The sequence below is a fragment of the Melanaphis sacchari genome, unplaced genomic scaffold (genome assembly GCF_002803265.2).
Source record: "Melanaphis sacchari strain LSU unplaced genomic scaffold, SCAv2.0 Contig77_pilon_pilon, whole genome shotgun sequence".
Lineage (NCBI taxonomy): Eukaryota > Metazoa > Arthropoda > Insecta > Hemiptera > Aphididae > Melanaphis > Melanaphis sacchari.
The window spans coordinates 198,130-216,070 of record NW_020271547.1 but is presented as its reverse complement, the minus strand read 5'-3'; the positions used below and the strand labels follow the sequence as shown (position 1 = coordinate 216,070).

Sequence of the window (17,941 nt, the reverse complement as noted above, 5' to 3'; positions counted from 1 at the left end):
ATCAAGTTTCACATATAATATATATATTACATATATTATATACATTATAATATATTATATATTATAATATTATGTAAAACTTTTATTAAAAATTATTTTTATTTTTCGTGGTGGGGGGGGGGGTTTGAACACCCAAAACCCCCCCCTGGGCACGCCCCTGTTTATATACATTGTTTTGGGAAGGCCGTCAAAAACAACGATTATTCGTATCTAAAAATAACGAAAACTCAAACCAATTATAGATTTAAATTTAGAGTTTATTGTCTACAGCCTGTGTACATTTTAGAGTTTAATAAAATAAAATTGATTAAATTATGACGGATACAAAAGTATATGTTACTGATGCGTAAACGCGCCACTGGCTCAATGGAATAAACTGTTGACGCGTATACGCGTCAGCGGCGTTGAAAGTGCTAGCGAAGTCTTTCTTGAAGGTTGGAAAAAGTACGCATAATTATGCGACCAATATCAAAATTATTAGTTATACGCAAAATTGTCGAAACTTTAATTACAAAAAAACAGGTTACTTTATTGTCAAACTTCATGAGTCCCATATCAATATGGTTTTCGACCGTAACATTTTATTCTCACTATATTAATCTCTTAATCTTCTGTATTGCTAAGTAGTAAGTACAGATTTTACAATTATTTGAAATATATCGGAAAATTATTGATTCTTATAACTTATAAGGGCTCAGAAAGTTTCGATAAAATAAATTACCATATTCTTATACATAAATTAAAATCGAAATTTGTAGCACTAAAAATTTTACTTTTAGCTCTTAAATATGCACTAAAAAACTCCAAAATATGCGCTATAAAAAGCTCAAAAAAATATGCATTTAGCTTGAAAAAATTATAAATTTATTAGAAAAAAAATTAAACGTAATTTACAATTTTATAATTTACAGACAAAATGTGATTATTATGTATATTATGTGAAAATAAACCCAAAAATAATACTAAAAACACTAAATTAGCAAAATAGTAAGAAAAACCGTAAATATGCAAAAAATAGCAAAATTAAATTTCGTGTATGACATCAGTTAAGTGTAAAACATATTTGTATCTTACTTTGGATGTTCTAGAACGAATTAAGAAAAACATGCATTTGCTACAATTTTCGAACCCTGATTATCATCTTATTCCTCGAACTGCTATTAAATTGTTAAATTATCTTTTCATACTTCAGATGAATTTTCTCTACTGTATGGTGTCTTTCAAAGTTCACATTTAGACCCTTTATTGATTTAACTCTTCATCAGTGACCTTCCCTAATTATTTAAAAATATTAAATATGTTACTTTACACTGATAATGCTAAACTTTTTTGTAAAAGTCCATTTAATGTAATTCTAGACTTTTGTAAAAGAGCTAAAATTCTGAAAAGAGCTGTATCTAAAACTAATTATTTACCTCTAGATATTATTAAATGCAAGGTACCTAATATCCTTTATTTTCTCAAAAAATCTAATCATTTTTACTTATAAAATCATCAAAATTAATTAATTAGAATTTATGTCATAAAATATTTAAGTATTCATTTTGAATATGATTTGTTATTTAAAATTAATTATAAGCTAGTATTTAATAAATCATAATATAAGATGTTTGATTTCATTAATAGAGATACAGATACTCAAAATTTAAATAATTGATATTGCTTGAAAACTTTGTGGGTATTGTTCTCGTGTATAGAATTTGGCGCATTAATGTCACAAAATTTTTCAACTTACATCAATGATTTACAAATTTTTAAAGAGAGTAGCATTTATTACTAATATAATTATTTCTATAGAGGCTTATGATATTGTTTAGTGTTCAATTGGTAGATTTCTTGTTTCCTAGAAGGCGATTGATGAATGTAATATTTGTACATGATTTATTAAATGGGAATATTGACTTTCTTTATTTATTAACTCAATTGTGTAATTGCGTTCTTCCATATTTTTTAAAAGCAAAGAATTTGTCAGCCCATATTTTTGAAAAATCTAGTGCCGATTCGTTTTTTTTTCATACTTTAAACTTACTCATGTGTATACTTAATAAAATGTCCTTGTTAAATTTTTTTTCATCAAGTCGTAGTTTTAAATTCAATGTTTTTTTAAGAAATAATCATATTCAATAGTTACAGTAAATTATTATGCATTTTTTTTTTTATATATATTATGTATTATTGATTGTTGAAATATTATCTGTATTATTTAAATTATTTAATTTAATGTTTACATTTAATTGTTGGTGATTTCAGTTCGTTTAACTGTTTATAAGTAAAAATAAAAAATAAAATTAATACCAAACTATTTATTTTTTGTTGAATTATATAAATATATATTAATTTTTTTTTTTTTTTTTAGTATAGCTGCTTCAAGTTACAACTAATTTAGCTCAACAATTAAATAAAATATATATTATATATTGCCATTATTTCTATTTCTTATTTAAATTGCTAAGTCAAATTATGTTGCGATTTGACGAGTAGTAATAATTATTAATATAAAAAGTTTGTTGTAATCATATAATTTTATTAGATGTTTTTTATTTGTCTATACATTTTGGTAAATACCTACCTTTACTTAGTAAAATTTGTATTTTCAAGTAGTGAAAGTCGAATTTTAGGGGAAGTAATAATGCTCAATCGGTTTCCTTTCACGCTGAGGCTTAAAATCGAAGGTACTGGCAGTCGACGAGATACATTTATAGGTGCATAATAAATAATTATTCATCATTATCTCGGAATGTGTTAATGTTTTCAAATCAGATTTTTGAAAAATAAATGATACATTTTCACTATTTTGTATCGTTGTTGCATGTTTTTACTTTTGAATGACAACATTTTTAATTTCATTTGCCGGAGCAGATAATTGTTTAGAGAATATTATTTACCAATACGAATTTAATTTGAAAGTAGTGATTGAGTACCTATGTTTAAAATGTTGATGAATGAAGTAATATACTATATATACTCTAAAATTTAAACGCTTATTATTATGAATAAATAACTTGTATACGTATGTGGCATACTTAATATTAAATATATAATTATGTAAGTAAATAATAATGAGAATTATTATTATATTAGTAATTTAAAAAAGGAACTAAAATCTAAAACCATTATCGTTTTACTTAGGTACCGTACTTACTATTTATGAACATATTATAAAGATTAGATTTACAGTGACATTTCTTTGTGAATTTGAATAAGATAACAACTAGTTTGCAGTACCGTTATATTAGTGGACAGGACTGTGAAGAGGGAATAAACCGAGGACAACGTAAAATTTGGCAATCTAAGAATCTAGGGTCATACGAGGTCTATCTCACTATAATGATAGAAATCCTGGTTGAATGGCGTTTGCGCATGATCGTTCACGATAAGCCGGAAAAACTACAAAGGTGTCAGACTCCTACGCGTGCCGAAGGCGTTAACTTATGACACACACATACACAAAGGATACATGGACTTTGATGTGGTGTTTCTCAGTGCGACCAAAGGGATTTTGTTACATAGAAACTAATTAACGAAATAACAGGTAATAAGGCAAGTTGGTTAAAATGTTTAGAAAATGGTAATAAAATAATAGATGTCCATAGTGAATTAGTGAACTTAAAAAGCATGCAATGTATTTAATGAATACTTCACTACTATAGGTACAAATTTATCTAAATAATATATGAAATCAGATAATATGAAAGTTCAATATCCTTGTAATAAGAATTTTAATATTTTTTTACTATAAGTCTGTCGATAAAAATGAAGTTATGTTATTGTGATGATAAATAATTTAAAAAATAAGAAAGCGAAAGGTTTTGACAAATTATCAAAATAAAATTTATTTTTGATAAAAATTTAAAAGAAGAAATATTTCCGCTGTAGCTAAGGCACCCATATAGGAATATAAGAGAGGGACTTATCCCCCTCTGGAAAATGTTGAAAAATTGTTTATACAAAATCTGCAATGAGTGGAGATAGACTTGATGGATGCATGATAAGCGTACATAGGGAAAAAATTGATGATAAAACGAATGAATACATAGAAAAATAGTAATAAATAATATATTTGGTGTTAAAAAAAGAAATTTACAATTTTTATTTGTAAATTAATATTTCAATAAATTTATGTTATTAATCAAATGAAAATTCAATATAAATTACTTTTATGGTTAATTGGTTAAATAATTATTATTTCATAAACTTCCAGTTTGATATATAAAATATAATAGTATAATGTTAAATTGTAAACCCTTTCCTATTTTATGGACATGATTAAAAATTTGTTCCCCCTTTGAGAATTTTTCTATGGGCGCTGCTTGCAGCTATAAACAACTGATTAAACTACTTTTTAAGAATAGCGATGAACTAATATGTTTTCTGCCGTGAACTATAGACCTATCTCTATTTTTTCTCATATTTCTAAAATAACTAAATCTTCAGTTTTAAGTGATATTCGTCGGTCTATTAGTTCTATTATTATCATTGAGCAATACGGATATCGGGATATCGCTCTAGTTGGTCAATTGTTAGATGTAATTTAGTTTTTAATAATTTTATTTACAATTCTCTTAGTCGGAATTCTCAAGTGAACGTAATTTATACTGATTTCCATGAAGCTTTCGATTCCATAAATCACGATGTTATAATTTAGATTCTGAAAGTGTTGGTTTTGGCGAATCGCTCTTATCGTAAGTTTAAATCCTTCTTGTTTGATAAATACCAATTAATCTCGATTCTCGATTTTCAATTTTTAATTAAATATATACTTAGCATCTTCTGGAATGCCTCAAGGAACGATCTTGTTTACTTTACTTGTCTCTATTTTTATTAACAGCCTAGATCGTGCTCTTCTTCACTGTCGTTTTTTTTATTTTGCGACAAAACACATTTAATTCTAGGCAAATCAATTGATGACTGTGTGAAACTATAAAGTGGCATCGATTCATTGAATTGTTTGATAAACTAGGTTTACTTATAAATATTTCTAAATGTAAGGTGATGTCTTTCACCAGTTCTTGATTTAATGAGTGCCTTACACAACAATAGCAAATATTACTTAGAGTTGTTTTTTTATAAACACGATTAGATATTAATGACTTAACCTATATCTATTAAGATATTTATTTTACTTTTAGTATTAAAGTAGGTTGACATATTTTTTTTTCAAAAATGTTGCATTTATTATATTATCAGTATTCAATTATTATAATAATATATATTTATATTCTAAAAATATATCAACTTCTATAACTTATGATATAGTCTAATTAAAATTACCTCTTCCATAGGTGTTTGTTCTTTTCAAGCTTGAATAGTTTCTTTCTAGTGTGGTCGTTGAGACAAGCAATATACTCGTATACTAAATATTTTAAGCAAAAGTTTACATTTTGGAAAATATTTTTATTACAAATTACAGCGTTTCTGTTATAAACTTTAAGGCATAGAATTTTGTACAACGGTAATTATTAAAATAAATATTGTTTTTTAACCGAAATCTGTTTTCAGTTACGGCCTTGTAAGTGGCTATGATACCAGTCCAACTATTTTTAAACCCACTATTGATGATGCTGGAGTAACGTTACCCTAGCTTCGTTAAAGATAAATAAAAAAATCGGGAAATAGATGATAAAAATGAAGTGAATTTAAATAGTTTAGATCGAATATCTTAAAAATGTAATAACTCTATACTTACGGTGGTGACAGATTAATATTACTTCAGTGTCATCATAGAACAAATTTAAAATTTTGTTGAACGATTAATATTATAGAAAATAAAGTAAACTCCTACAATAATACTATGCTGTTTTGATTATGTTATGGAGATATTTGTATTAGATGTTGGAGGTGCTTGGGTAACTTATTTTATAGATGATAGGTATCAAATAGAGAATAATAATATAAAATCAATTTGTTCATATCTTATATTTTTTAATATTTTTTAATATAATTTTACAGCAACAATATTTTGTGGTTTTTATATAATAAATTTAGTTAAAATCTACTTTGTAGGTATTGAAACAATTAACAAATGAGCTTATTTAATTTATATTATGTAATAATATTATAATTGAGTAGCATACACACTATTATTGTATAAATACGTTGTCATTCATAGTTAATAGGTACTTAGTTAAAAAAAAAAAACTGATAATGATAATATGTGATAAATTAATTCGCCATATTTATATATTTCGGTGTTGATCCGCAAACTTTCATAGGATTATCCGATTTTATTCGTTTTTAGTAGTCCTGTGGAATACACATGTGTGGATTAATTATAATATACAATTTTTATAAAACAATGTTAATTTACTTCGATAATGGCGTATTTATTATAGGTAACTAATATTATTGATGAATATATTAGTACAACATAGAAATAATAAGTATGCAAATATAAAACCATTAAAACAGTTTGTTAATTTTTTTTTATTAATTCAATTGTTTTCGGAACGATATAATTTGTATAAAAATTAAAAAAAGTATGTTATCATTTTTAAATTCCTCGTAATTGCTAAAATATTGGTTGGTCCGTGGTAAAAGAATCGCTTTTTTCTATTTATTGTTTAAGTGGGTATTCTATTTGTTATTATATGTGGATATATAGTGTATATTATTAAAAAAATGATTACTAAAACTTGTAATTTTTAGATGACCCACATAATTGTATATAATATACAAAATATTATATTAATAGGTTATTAATTAATTAGAACCTAAGAAGTATATGTAGTATTTTTATAATTAATAATTTATAATGGCATTTTTGATATGTAATGTAATCCCTATTAAGCATTTTTTATCCACGTCTAGGTCAAAAATATACCTATAAATTAAGAATTGATATGTTTTATGGATATTATTAAACTAGCAATGCAATTTATTTTCGTGATGTTTTTTTCGTATTACATACTAATATACTATCCTATGACAGATAATAATTCAGTTGTTAGTTAATATTTTTTCGTTTTACACCGATATTAATCATACGTATGTATGCGGATGTTTTTTTTTTATAGATATAGTGTTTGAAATATTTAAATTAGATTTAGAGTTGTTACAAAAAGGAAAAAAAATTTTAATCATTGAGAAAAATTAGAAATTTTAGATAAATTAAGAATCAATGGTCGATGGAACCGCATAATATAGTGTCATTGGCAAAAAGATTCGAAGTAAATTAATGTACTTAATCTAGTGATTCGCGAATAAAATGATATTTTTCAGTCTATAAATAAAAGAAAAATGTTTCAGAGAACTAATATTTTGACCAGATTGATAATAAAAGAAGAACAATTTTGCAACTTTGTAATAAATTCACTACTCTAAAGAGGGTGAAATTAATTAACTTTTATGTATGCAAGTTAATTTCTTTTGAATTTGTACCAACAAAATTTAAATTATACAAAATATTATTCGACATAAGTGTTAACCGTTTAATTAAAAGATAGAACCAACTTTTTTAATTATACCTACATAACAAATAAAGGAGTAGTTAGTCTTAGGTCTGTTATCTTTGTGATATAAATGGGAAGGAAAATGTTGATTGATAAATTTCTGTACATCATGAAATAAATGAGCAAATATAGGTACCGCTTTGCCGTACAGTAGATGTAGAGTGGGCCAGTGTGAAGAATGTATTAACTTTTAATTCAAATATATATTATAGTATACGATAAAAATATTTGAGTAGAGACAGTTTATCAATCTGTACCTACATTATATAATATTGTTTTTAAATTAATTTAATTTATTATAATTATCACAGTACCTAAGTTGAATAAATTTTTGCCGAAAACATTTTATTTATAATATTATTGATATTTAATTATAATAATAATATATATTGATAATTTAAATAATTATACAATTAAAGAATCATAAGTCACAAAGAGAGGACAAAATTCAAAATTAAATCACGAAGATGCTAGACGATGACACAACAATGAATATACACTAATCAATAATTGATAAATGGGAAAAACTTGAATTTTGCGGTAATATGTCCAATTTATAAAAAATATGATTTATAGTTTGTAATAAATGTAGAGGTAAAGATTTATTAAACGTACCTACAAAATATTGTCTCACTATAACTAGATAAAATTAATTCGTTAGCTGGGGAAGTGGGGAGATAACTAGGAGAATATTAAGATGGTTTCAGATTCAATAATAGACCAAATCTGCGATTTAAGACATATTTTGAAAAAATTATACTATTTCGTTCATCTGCAAAGACTGCTTAACATGATAAAAAAGTTCAATTTTCCTATTAAACTGATCGTGGCTACCTTAAAGAATACAAAAATTAAGATAAAAATAACATCAGAAGTTTTAAGTCAAGTTCAAGTAACTATTAGCTTAAGGCAAGAAGATACGATATTGCTAATACTTATTCAATTTAGTATTTAAGAATGTAATATTGGGAAATTTGAGCGTAATCTCCTTGCTTATGCGAAACATGTACACAGCAGCATTGAAAAATACCTAAGAAGAGGTGAAGCGACTGTGTAAGAAACTTTTCACCTTTTCACTATGATAAGAAAAGTAGGATTAGATGTTAGCGATAAAAAACGGAATAAATGATGATAAATCGCTAAAATAAAGAATAACAACTAGAATAACTTATGAATATAGAAGAACATACACTCGTATTAAATTGTGTGAGACATTTCAAGTACTTTAGACACCTATTAACGCAAGAAAGTAACCTGAAAATAAAAATTAGATCAAGAATACAAAAAGGATATATATAAGGGTTTTTTAGAATAAAAAAATACTAAAATATATTATATGTATATACATGGCGAAAGAAAGGCACTAAAGATAGGTTTAACGTTTAAAACAATAATTAAAGAGAATCTGACTGGTAAGAGACCACTAGAAAAACCACGACTGCCCCAGAGAAAAATTTTTGTAAAGTTGGACATGGGAAAGATTCGATCAGTCATATTGTAGAGGATAGGATAATTGATAGAGATTGACGTTTTGTACATTTAATACAAGATTCCTAATAAGCAGTTTATACCGAAACCATAAAATCTAAAATATTATATGTTAAGTCAATTATTTTTATAGATATTTTAAATGAAAATTTGAACAAAATTGATTATTTAAACAATAAATAACGATATTAATTATTTTGTTATAATTTAAAAATATTATTCTAAAGAATTTAAAACTTACTTATTCTATATATTGTTATATTATAAATTTTACTATACGCAATGACATTATTGATTTATTATTTATATTAAGATATTATTTATGTATACTAAGAATCTATTTTTACTGTTTTACAAAACTAGCAGTTGGAAAAAATTATTAAATTTTGAGCTATTTAAGTTGATATAATATGATAATATGATAATATGGTATAAATATAAATTATAATAATCACATTTTATAATAATATAATAAATGCAGTATTTTCGAAAAAATTATATACCGACCTATTGTATTATTAAAAGTAAAATAAATTACTAAAATAGCTTAAATAACTATTATCAAAAAAACATATTACCAAATACACTGAGTGACGTAGATGTACAGACTACTTTTTTTTTTTTTTAGAATTCTAAGTGCTTTAATAGTAGGTACAAGAAAGCGATTTTTTTCGTCCATCTATAACTCATTTTTGATAGAAAATATTCTCTCTATTGCTGCGTTAGTTTTTAACATTGATAAAGAATATTCTACATACTTCTAAAAGTTTTCGATAAATATATTTTTATATAATATAGAAATAACGAAATTAAACCTTGAAAAAAAGCGTCCCATTTGAAATTAATTAGGAAATCGAACATACTCGTAATGATAAAAAAGGCACAAACTTGCTTTAAACAGGTTTTAATAACTGTCCGAATTTAAAATGTCTATAGAAAATATTATATTTATACATTTTTTAGATTTAAAAGTTCCAGAATAAACTATTATAAAATTCTTTTGAATATTTATATTCATTTTCACGTCTTAACAATAAAAATTAAAAATTTCATAAATTTTTTACAGTAAAATACTTGTAGTTTTTTATTTTCTTATGAAATTGTGTCTATGTATTTTTCATAATTGTATGTAATGCAGATATAAGAACAACTTTTTTTTTAAAACGTTTTTACTACCAAATATACGTAACGGTGTGCTTTATTATATTTTCGAACACAAGACCTCGAGAACCCTCCGAAGAACAGGAAGAAGGTAATAACGCGAGTACAAGTATATATATATATTATTAACACCGGACTTACATCCAAGGCTTGTTTCCCTTGTGTTTGTCTGGCCACATTATTATCTATATTTTTAAATTATTTTCATCTTAGTTATTTTTATTTTATTTTGTCTTCATTTCTCGTTATTACACATATATTATTTTGCTTAGAATCTAAAAATGTTCATAGATAAAGGGAAATTTTCTAAAAAATAATCATGAAAAAATTTAAAATATGTATTGTGTTGTATTAATTTATATATAGCTTATTATATGATATTCCAAAACATTTTAATAATAATGTATGAAATTATTATCGGTATAATTATAAATATATTTTTAAAAAATGGAATCTATTTCTTTAAGGATGTAGGTTAGCCCAAAGTGGATCCAAAAAATGTAAATACGATCTTGAGTTCGTATACCAATAATTGAGTAGGTATTTGAATGCAAAATTTGCATTTCTAAAATGAGTTTGTACAGGGCTATGTCGACTCGTAAAAAATGATTATTATTTTACAAAAAATAAAACAGTTATACAATTAGATACATTTTAGGTTTATATTTTCTATTTGGTCAAAGACTTAAAGCCGTCCTGAATGGTTTAGGTTTTACATTTAACATTAGTTGTCACGCTCAACAGGTATTTTAATACGTGTACAGCAAGTAGCGTGGCGAACTTAAGATTTTTTAAAAGTTATAGTTTAATATTCCACCATTCACTCGTTCAATTTACTTTTTATTTTTTTAACTTTATCGTAGTAAATACTAAAATTTTAGTTAATATTAAATTATTATTCATCCACCAACTCTATAAAAAACCTTGGACAACTTTTATATATTTATAAAAAGAAAATTATTATATCCTATGTAAAAAATTGTTATGTTTAAATATCATGCACCTATTATATTAATTTTTAGTTGTCTATAATTTCTCATATAATATATAACTTATCATAAGATCTGTTAATCTAGTTGTATTATTAATATTTTGTTTTTAAAATCCGTGTGGCGTCAATTCTAATATATCAATAAAGTATTTTATTTTTACAACATTGCTATATAAAATTATATCATCTGTTAATGCTTAGGACATTGACGATATCGTCTATAGTTTATAGCCTATACTAATGTTAGGAATTATGTTATTACTTAAAATACATAACTGTCTACTGACGTTAATAAATAAATCAATATCTTACAAATTAATCAGTCGGAGTAAAACCCTTTATTCTTTATAGGATGCAAGGGCTGGTTTTATACATTTAAAATTTAGCACAAATATTACGACGTCAAGCTATTAAGTGAGTCTGGGTCTATTCTACTGAACAATTTATCAGTAATATAATAACTTAATTTACAGTTTTAAAATGTCTCTTTTAAATGGGTAGTTTCACACTCAAAGTTCTTAACCGTTAAGCCTCCCTCTAAGATTAATAATTTATGTTTACATTAAACATGTGGTTACGATAATATATTATTGCAAAGTTACCGTAGAATAAATACGATCATTTGACCTGTCATTTAAGGTCATTGCACAGCGATTGGATGCTGCGGGTCGGCCACTTTGGAGCAGCTGGCAACGACGGCGGCGACAGTATGCGCTAGCCGCGAACAAGACAACGCTGAAGACAACTATGGCTGCAGTGACGGCGGCAAACAGCGCGACGGCTGTTAGAGTCCTGGGGCCACTACCTACACCGGTGTCAACAGACCCGATCGACTCACGATCCCACTGGTCACACGTGGTCAGTGACTCGTCGTTGGGGACACCGGGACAGTTGATCACGCCGTTGCATACGGCTCGAGCTGGTAAGCACAGTCGTTCATCGCCTGGACATAAAAACGCGCAATCGTCTTCGGCGTCGGACGTCCGTTTTGCGGCACGCGGCGTCCCGTCTGGGTTCCGTGGTAAGTGGCTCAGTTCGGACCAAGCGATCTTAAATTGCGCCTTGTGCGGGTAAGCGTTTCCCACGAATCGGACATGCACGTAACGCCGCTGCCGCCGTCGTCGCTGAGATTCTGCACTAGCTGTCGGCGACGATTTGTCGACGGCCTCTTCGACGTCCTTGGAAGTTAGCAGTGGTAGGTTTTTAAGTGCCGTGGCATTGTGTCCACACGCTGACATGAACGGGTAGTCCACCGACCTGGAAGGCAAGTAAACCTCGAGCCGGCCATCCTGACAGTCATCTGTCACAAAGTTAACCTGCGTGTTACAGAATAATATTAATATATATAATTATATCCACAAAATTATAACCCTAACCTAACCTATATACTTATAGTAAGTTAGACGTGGTTTTGACAACATAACAAAAAAGAAACGTATTTAATACCAAAATATGTAAAAAATGTTTTTCATACTTTTTTTATTATTGTTACGTATATTTTAAAATTTCAATGATATTTGCTTTAAATTATTACCTACACATTTTTTAATATTTAGATATTAGCAGTCACTAGTCAAATTATAAAAATAATAATAATATTATATTGTTATATATTTAAATGTGTAATAATATATTTTTCATAAAATCATATCTGAAATTTAAATAAATATATTAGTATAACCAATATAGATAACCGACATACTCACGACATTGGTTTTGGTACAGAGATATATTATTATTACTGATGAAAAATAATTTTATCAACATTTATACTATATTGTTTCTTAATAAATATTATATACCAACTCATATACACATTATATGATATTATTTAAATGTCATGGTTTTAAAAGGGTTTATACTATGTATTAATAACTATATTATAGGATCACTATAGCTATTTTCAAACACTTATTGATCATATATTCATCAATAGCGTTTACATAAATAAAATTACTTCATTTATATTGAGATATTATATAACAGATCATTATGCGATAGCTATAATCAATGCCGGATTTAAAATTTTTTTTAACCGAGGCAAAACATGAAATTGGTGACTTTATATATTAATAACCTTTTTTTTTATTTATTATATAATTAGAAATTTGCGCCCCTTTATGACTAGCGCATGGGGCACGTCCCCGGATTAGGTATTTATTTAGCTTTAGTACAATCAATTATCTTTTAAGGTATATTCATTTGAAGAAGAACTTTTAATTATTTTATTTATAAGCTGAATGTTACTATAAATCATGTTATTAAATTCTTTTTAAACTTTCTTGGCTTTCTAGGTAAACTTGCTATATTTTAATTTATGAAAAACTTAATGTAAAGAAATTTAAGAATATGTTTAACTCAGCTGTGCTAGTAGGTTTATTTAAATATAAAGATTTAATTCCTGTATCAGATCATAAATATAATACTAAATATAAGTAGAATATTAATATACATTTACTAAATTGTCATAAAGATTTTAGAAAAAAAAGTTTTCTATGCCGGTCTTGATTCATGCCGTTTGTTAAATATTAAGATAAATTTATATATTTATTTAATTATTTATATAAAATTATTCAAAGCATTTTTGAAATATTTAGACTTATCTAATATAATGAATTTATAAAAAGGTTTAACATTAAAAAAAAAAAAAAATGTATTATAGTGAAATCTCTATTAATAGACACCTCTCAATAGTGGACACTTTTAAATTCCCCCGCAAAAATGTATGTATATAATAAGAGTTATAACCTCTTAATAGTGGACACTCCTAATAGTGGACGTGGATACTAAAAATTGGTGTTAAAATTAAAAATTAGTTCTCATGGACAAACTCGAGTTGGGTCCCCGATTTCAAAAACAGCATGAGTTGGGTCCCGGTATACTTTATATAATACACGAGTTGGGTCCCGGTATATTTTATAGAATACACGAGTTGGGTTCCGGTATATTTTATGAAGTACATGAGTTCGACTAGCCTATTTGCGTTACCCAGGAGACACCACGTGGAGGTTAGCTAGAATGTCTCCCTCCCAAAAATTTTATTTTTTGTAATGTTAAGGTCTGATGTAAAAATTATTAAAATATTAAAATTATTATTAAATAATTAGATTAATTTTAGAAAATAAAAAATAAGTAATAAATATTTGTACTAAAATAAATATAAGCTAGAGAATAAATTTAAATGACACTTCTTTTACAAAATTTAATCGCGTCAATTCTCCATTAGTAAAAGAAAGCATCTTTTCTCTTAAAAAATTTTCTTTTTCTACGATTTTTTTGATTGGCTGTGTGGCTGAGCTCCGAAGTGATACATAGATTTCACTTTGAATCCCAAATAACATTTCTATTAAAGCAAAAATGTTAGGGTGAGTTGCACTGATACTAGCATTTAATTTTGCATGATAACTTTCACAAGCGATTTGTGGTTGTTGTAAACTCGGCCCAAATATTAGGTGGAAATAATGCATCTTGCTCTATATACGTTTTTAGTAGATAATCGCAAAATGTATCTATAGTTGTATTTACTGGTTTGATAATCATTAAGTCATCAATAAAACAATCAAACACCTCCTCTGGTTTCAAAAATGGTAAACCAAAAACACACTAAACTTAAGATAGTCACTTATATCATTATTGGAACTTTTATACGCCTTTGATAGCCCAAGTTGTTGAATTTTTCGCCACCAACTTTGTGTTAAGTGAAATCTACAACCCCTAATAATAGCATTTGGCCAAACACACTTGACAGACGTATGAATTGCCACCTTAAAATCGATAAAAATGTCGGTAGGTTGAAAATTCAGTTGAAGAGACGTGCAATAACTCACGATATACTGGAAAGCTTTAGTGTAAGTTTCTAATGTTTTGTTGGGTAATATCAAGAACACCAATGGTACATACAATCCATTTCGAAGTCCGTAAATAGTAAAAAGTTATAAGAAGTATTTCGTACAGCTTTTAAACATCCCATCCATGTATATTTTAGTAACATCACATAAAGCTTTCAAATTTGTCTCGGTTGAAAAACCTATAATATTATATACCAAATTATTACAGAATAAAAATTGTTCGTCTTTGTTGGTAGTTATGTTCATTGTGCTTAAACAATTATGTACTTCTTGCATGCTTTTCGGTAGTTTTGGATATAGTGCTTTATGAGCATGATGGTTGTTATTTTTTATTAATTTCAAATCGTTAGTGTTTATCAAAGGCATATCGCTGTTTTTCAACTCAGATCTAATGAGCTTTGAAGATCGTGTAGAAATATCATCTCGTGCTTTTCTTTTAACCGAGTTACTTAACTTTTGTCTATTCAGAACCTTGTCATCACATTTTTGGTAATTATGAACGTTACATTTCTCTATTATGTCTAAAGTGGACGATAATTTTAAAAAACACTTACATATATTAAGATAACACTTCCAACGTTGTACATAATTCCGCAACATTTTGTGGAAGCGAAATTTAAATCCGTCTTCAATGATAATTTTTTTACCTTTTTCACTTGACATGAAATCCATAATTTAATTTTTATATGATATAAACACTAAAAAACACTATACTTATTTTATTTTATATTTTATTAGATGGCCACTTCTATATTACTATATTAAACTATAGATTATCCGGCGACAACTGTCCGGTTACGTTGTATTATACGTCTTATTAAGATAAGATATGATATTACCGCGGACCCAAGATTAGGTTATATATATACAGTAGAAGCCGCTTATTAAAAACACGGATAATTGATACAATCGCGTTATTGAAACAAAATGTCTCGGGACGGATCGGCCGTATATTAGAACATTGAAAATAAATAGGATTATTAAAACATAACATCGGTTATTTGAAACAATTGGGAGAAGGTCAGTTGACATATATACCGATTATCCGGCGATAACCAATGTACTTAAATCTTATCTTTGCTGTCGTTACGTATATTTTTACTGTAATTTATCGTGAGAATGCTCGTTCTGTACGTACTGGTTGTACCGTTTGTAGTTTAGCTTCAGCGTGCGTATGTAAAGATTATTAGTGTTTCCTTTTTCTAAAAATCTAAAAATGTCTAAACGCTAAGATTTTAGCCAATTTTCATGCGACCAATCGTGGTTTGAAACTCATTAGACCGATTTGCTAGCCCAATACACACCCTCTGATATTTTTAATGCGGACGAGACTGGGATTTATTTTGGAGCACACATACGCACTCAAAATAAGTGACAAAGCCAAAGGGGTAATATTACTCGTATGAAAATATGGTCATGGAGTTACTTGACGCAAAAAAACAAATTACGAATGATAAATATTTTAAATAATATCGTAAAATATATACAATTGTGCATACTTTTTTAAATTATACAATATAGGTACATACATACATACATATTTTTTTCGCGTACCTATTATTCATTTTTTTTTTTCAATCGCTTATTAGAAACAATTGGTTAATTGAGACAATTCATCTTGGTCCCAAAATGTTTCTAACAAGCGGCTTTTACTGTATATTAGATTAACACTTTTAACCTTGACACGTGCTGGTTACATCATATTATACGTCTTAATATCTTATTAAAATAATAATAATAATAATAATAATATATATATTACCGCGGACCCAATTCGAGTATTATAAAATAATACCGCGGACCCAACTCGTGTTTTTTTTAAGGGATCAAATATCTCGGGACCCAACTCGCGTTTTCCCGTTCTCATAAATGGACACAATACAGGTAGATATCAAAAAATGTTTAAGTAACAAAAATACCATATTTATCTTTTATTAATTTTGTTTATATTTTATACATATTATCTTAATAGTTTTCTTATTCGAAAAATAACACATGGTTCGGTTATGTCTTCGGTCATTACTCATCAATTATGTGCTGCACATGGTGTGAATACATACCTCGTTTGAATTTTTATAAACATTTTTATACCCAATTTTTATATATTATTATATATATGTCGTAGCCACTTGATGAAATTAATCTTTTCATGAAAAGATGACCATTTCATGAAATGGAAACGGATTTTTTACACTTCGTGAAATTCGAAAATATTTCACAATATGGTCACTTTTTAATAAAATGGTCACTCTAATTTAACATCGTGTAATTTTTTTCACAATGTGGTCGTTCACTTTGTGTACTAAAAATTGAAATACAATATTTGTTATACACGTAAATGTACAAGCTTTGATAAACTAAGCTATGCACTATAAATTGTATAGTAATAATTATATAAATGATAGGTCGATAGATCACATTATAGTCACACTATATTTACAGAACATAAGTAAAATACATTACATAAAATTTACCTACCTATTGTACCTATACAATTTTTAATTTTTAACTAGATAGTAGATGTATGTGATATGTTTTTGTTCAATAAGTAAAAACAGTATAGTATGAAAAATACATAGTTTAAGTGAGCTATCAAGATATGTATCGTATGGTAAACTAAATTTAAAAGTTAATTCATTACTTTTGAAAGACCAAAATAAAATTAATTTTGATGAATGTGGAGGTATTTGAAATATGTACAATACAATTTTGATATTAAGACAAATTATTGTTATCATTTAGTGCATTATAGTATAAAACAAGCAACCTATCAAGCATTAACACTGATTAGAAAGAAATAAATTTGAATTTTAACAAACTTTGAAAATTGTTTAAAAATCAATGATTTAACCTAATTCAAAGTTTTAAACGCTAAAATTATTTTTAAAAATTTATTTATAAAATAAAATAATTATCTAAAAATATTTATAAAATATAGCTATAATAGATATGAATATATCATGTAATACCTATATAATAACTTCAGTTAACTTTAGATAAAAATA

General features: G+C 26.7%; 1 protein-coding gene across 2 annotated transcripts in view; it reads right to left on the bottom strand.

Moving 5' to 3' along the window:
• Positions 1-5,952: 5,952 nt before the first annotated feature.
• The window catches only part of LOC112601287, a 79,931-nt gene continuing 67,942 nt past the window's right edge, over positions 5,953-17,941 (bottom strand). For both annotated transcript variants that reach the window (XM_025348811.1, XM_025348812.1), the window contains exons 11-12: positions 11,691-12,404; positions 5,953-6,243 (exon numbers count right to left, since the gene is read on the bottom strand). In XM_025348811.1, the coding sequence (XP_025204596.1) occupies positions 6,235-6,243; positions 11,691-12,404 (723 nt within the window). In that variant the 3' untranslated portion in view covers positions 5,953-6,234. The remainder of the gene's footprint in view (positions 6,244-11,690; positions 12,405-17,941) is intronic.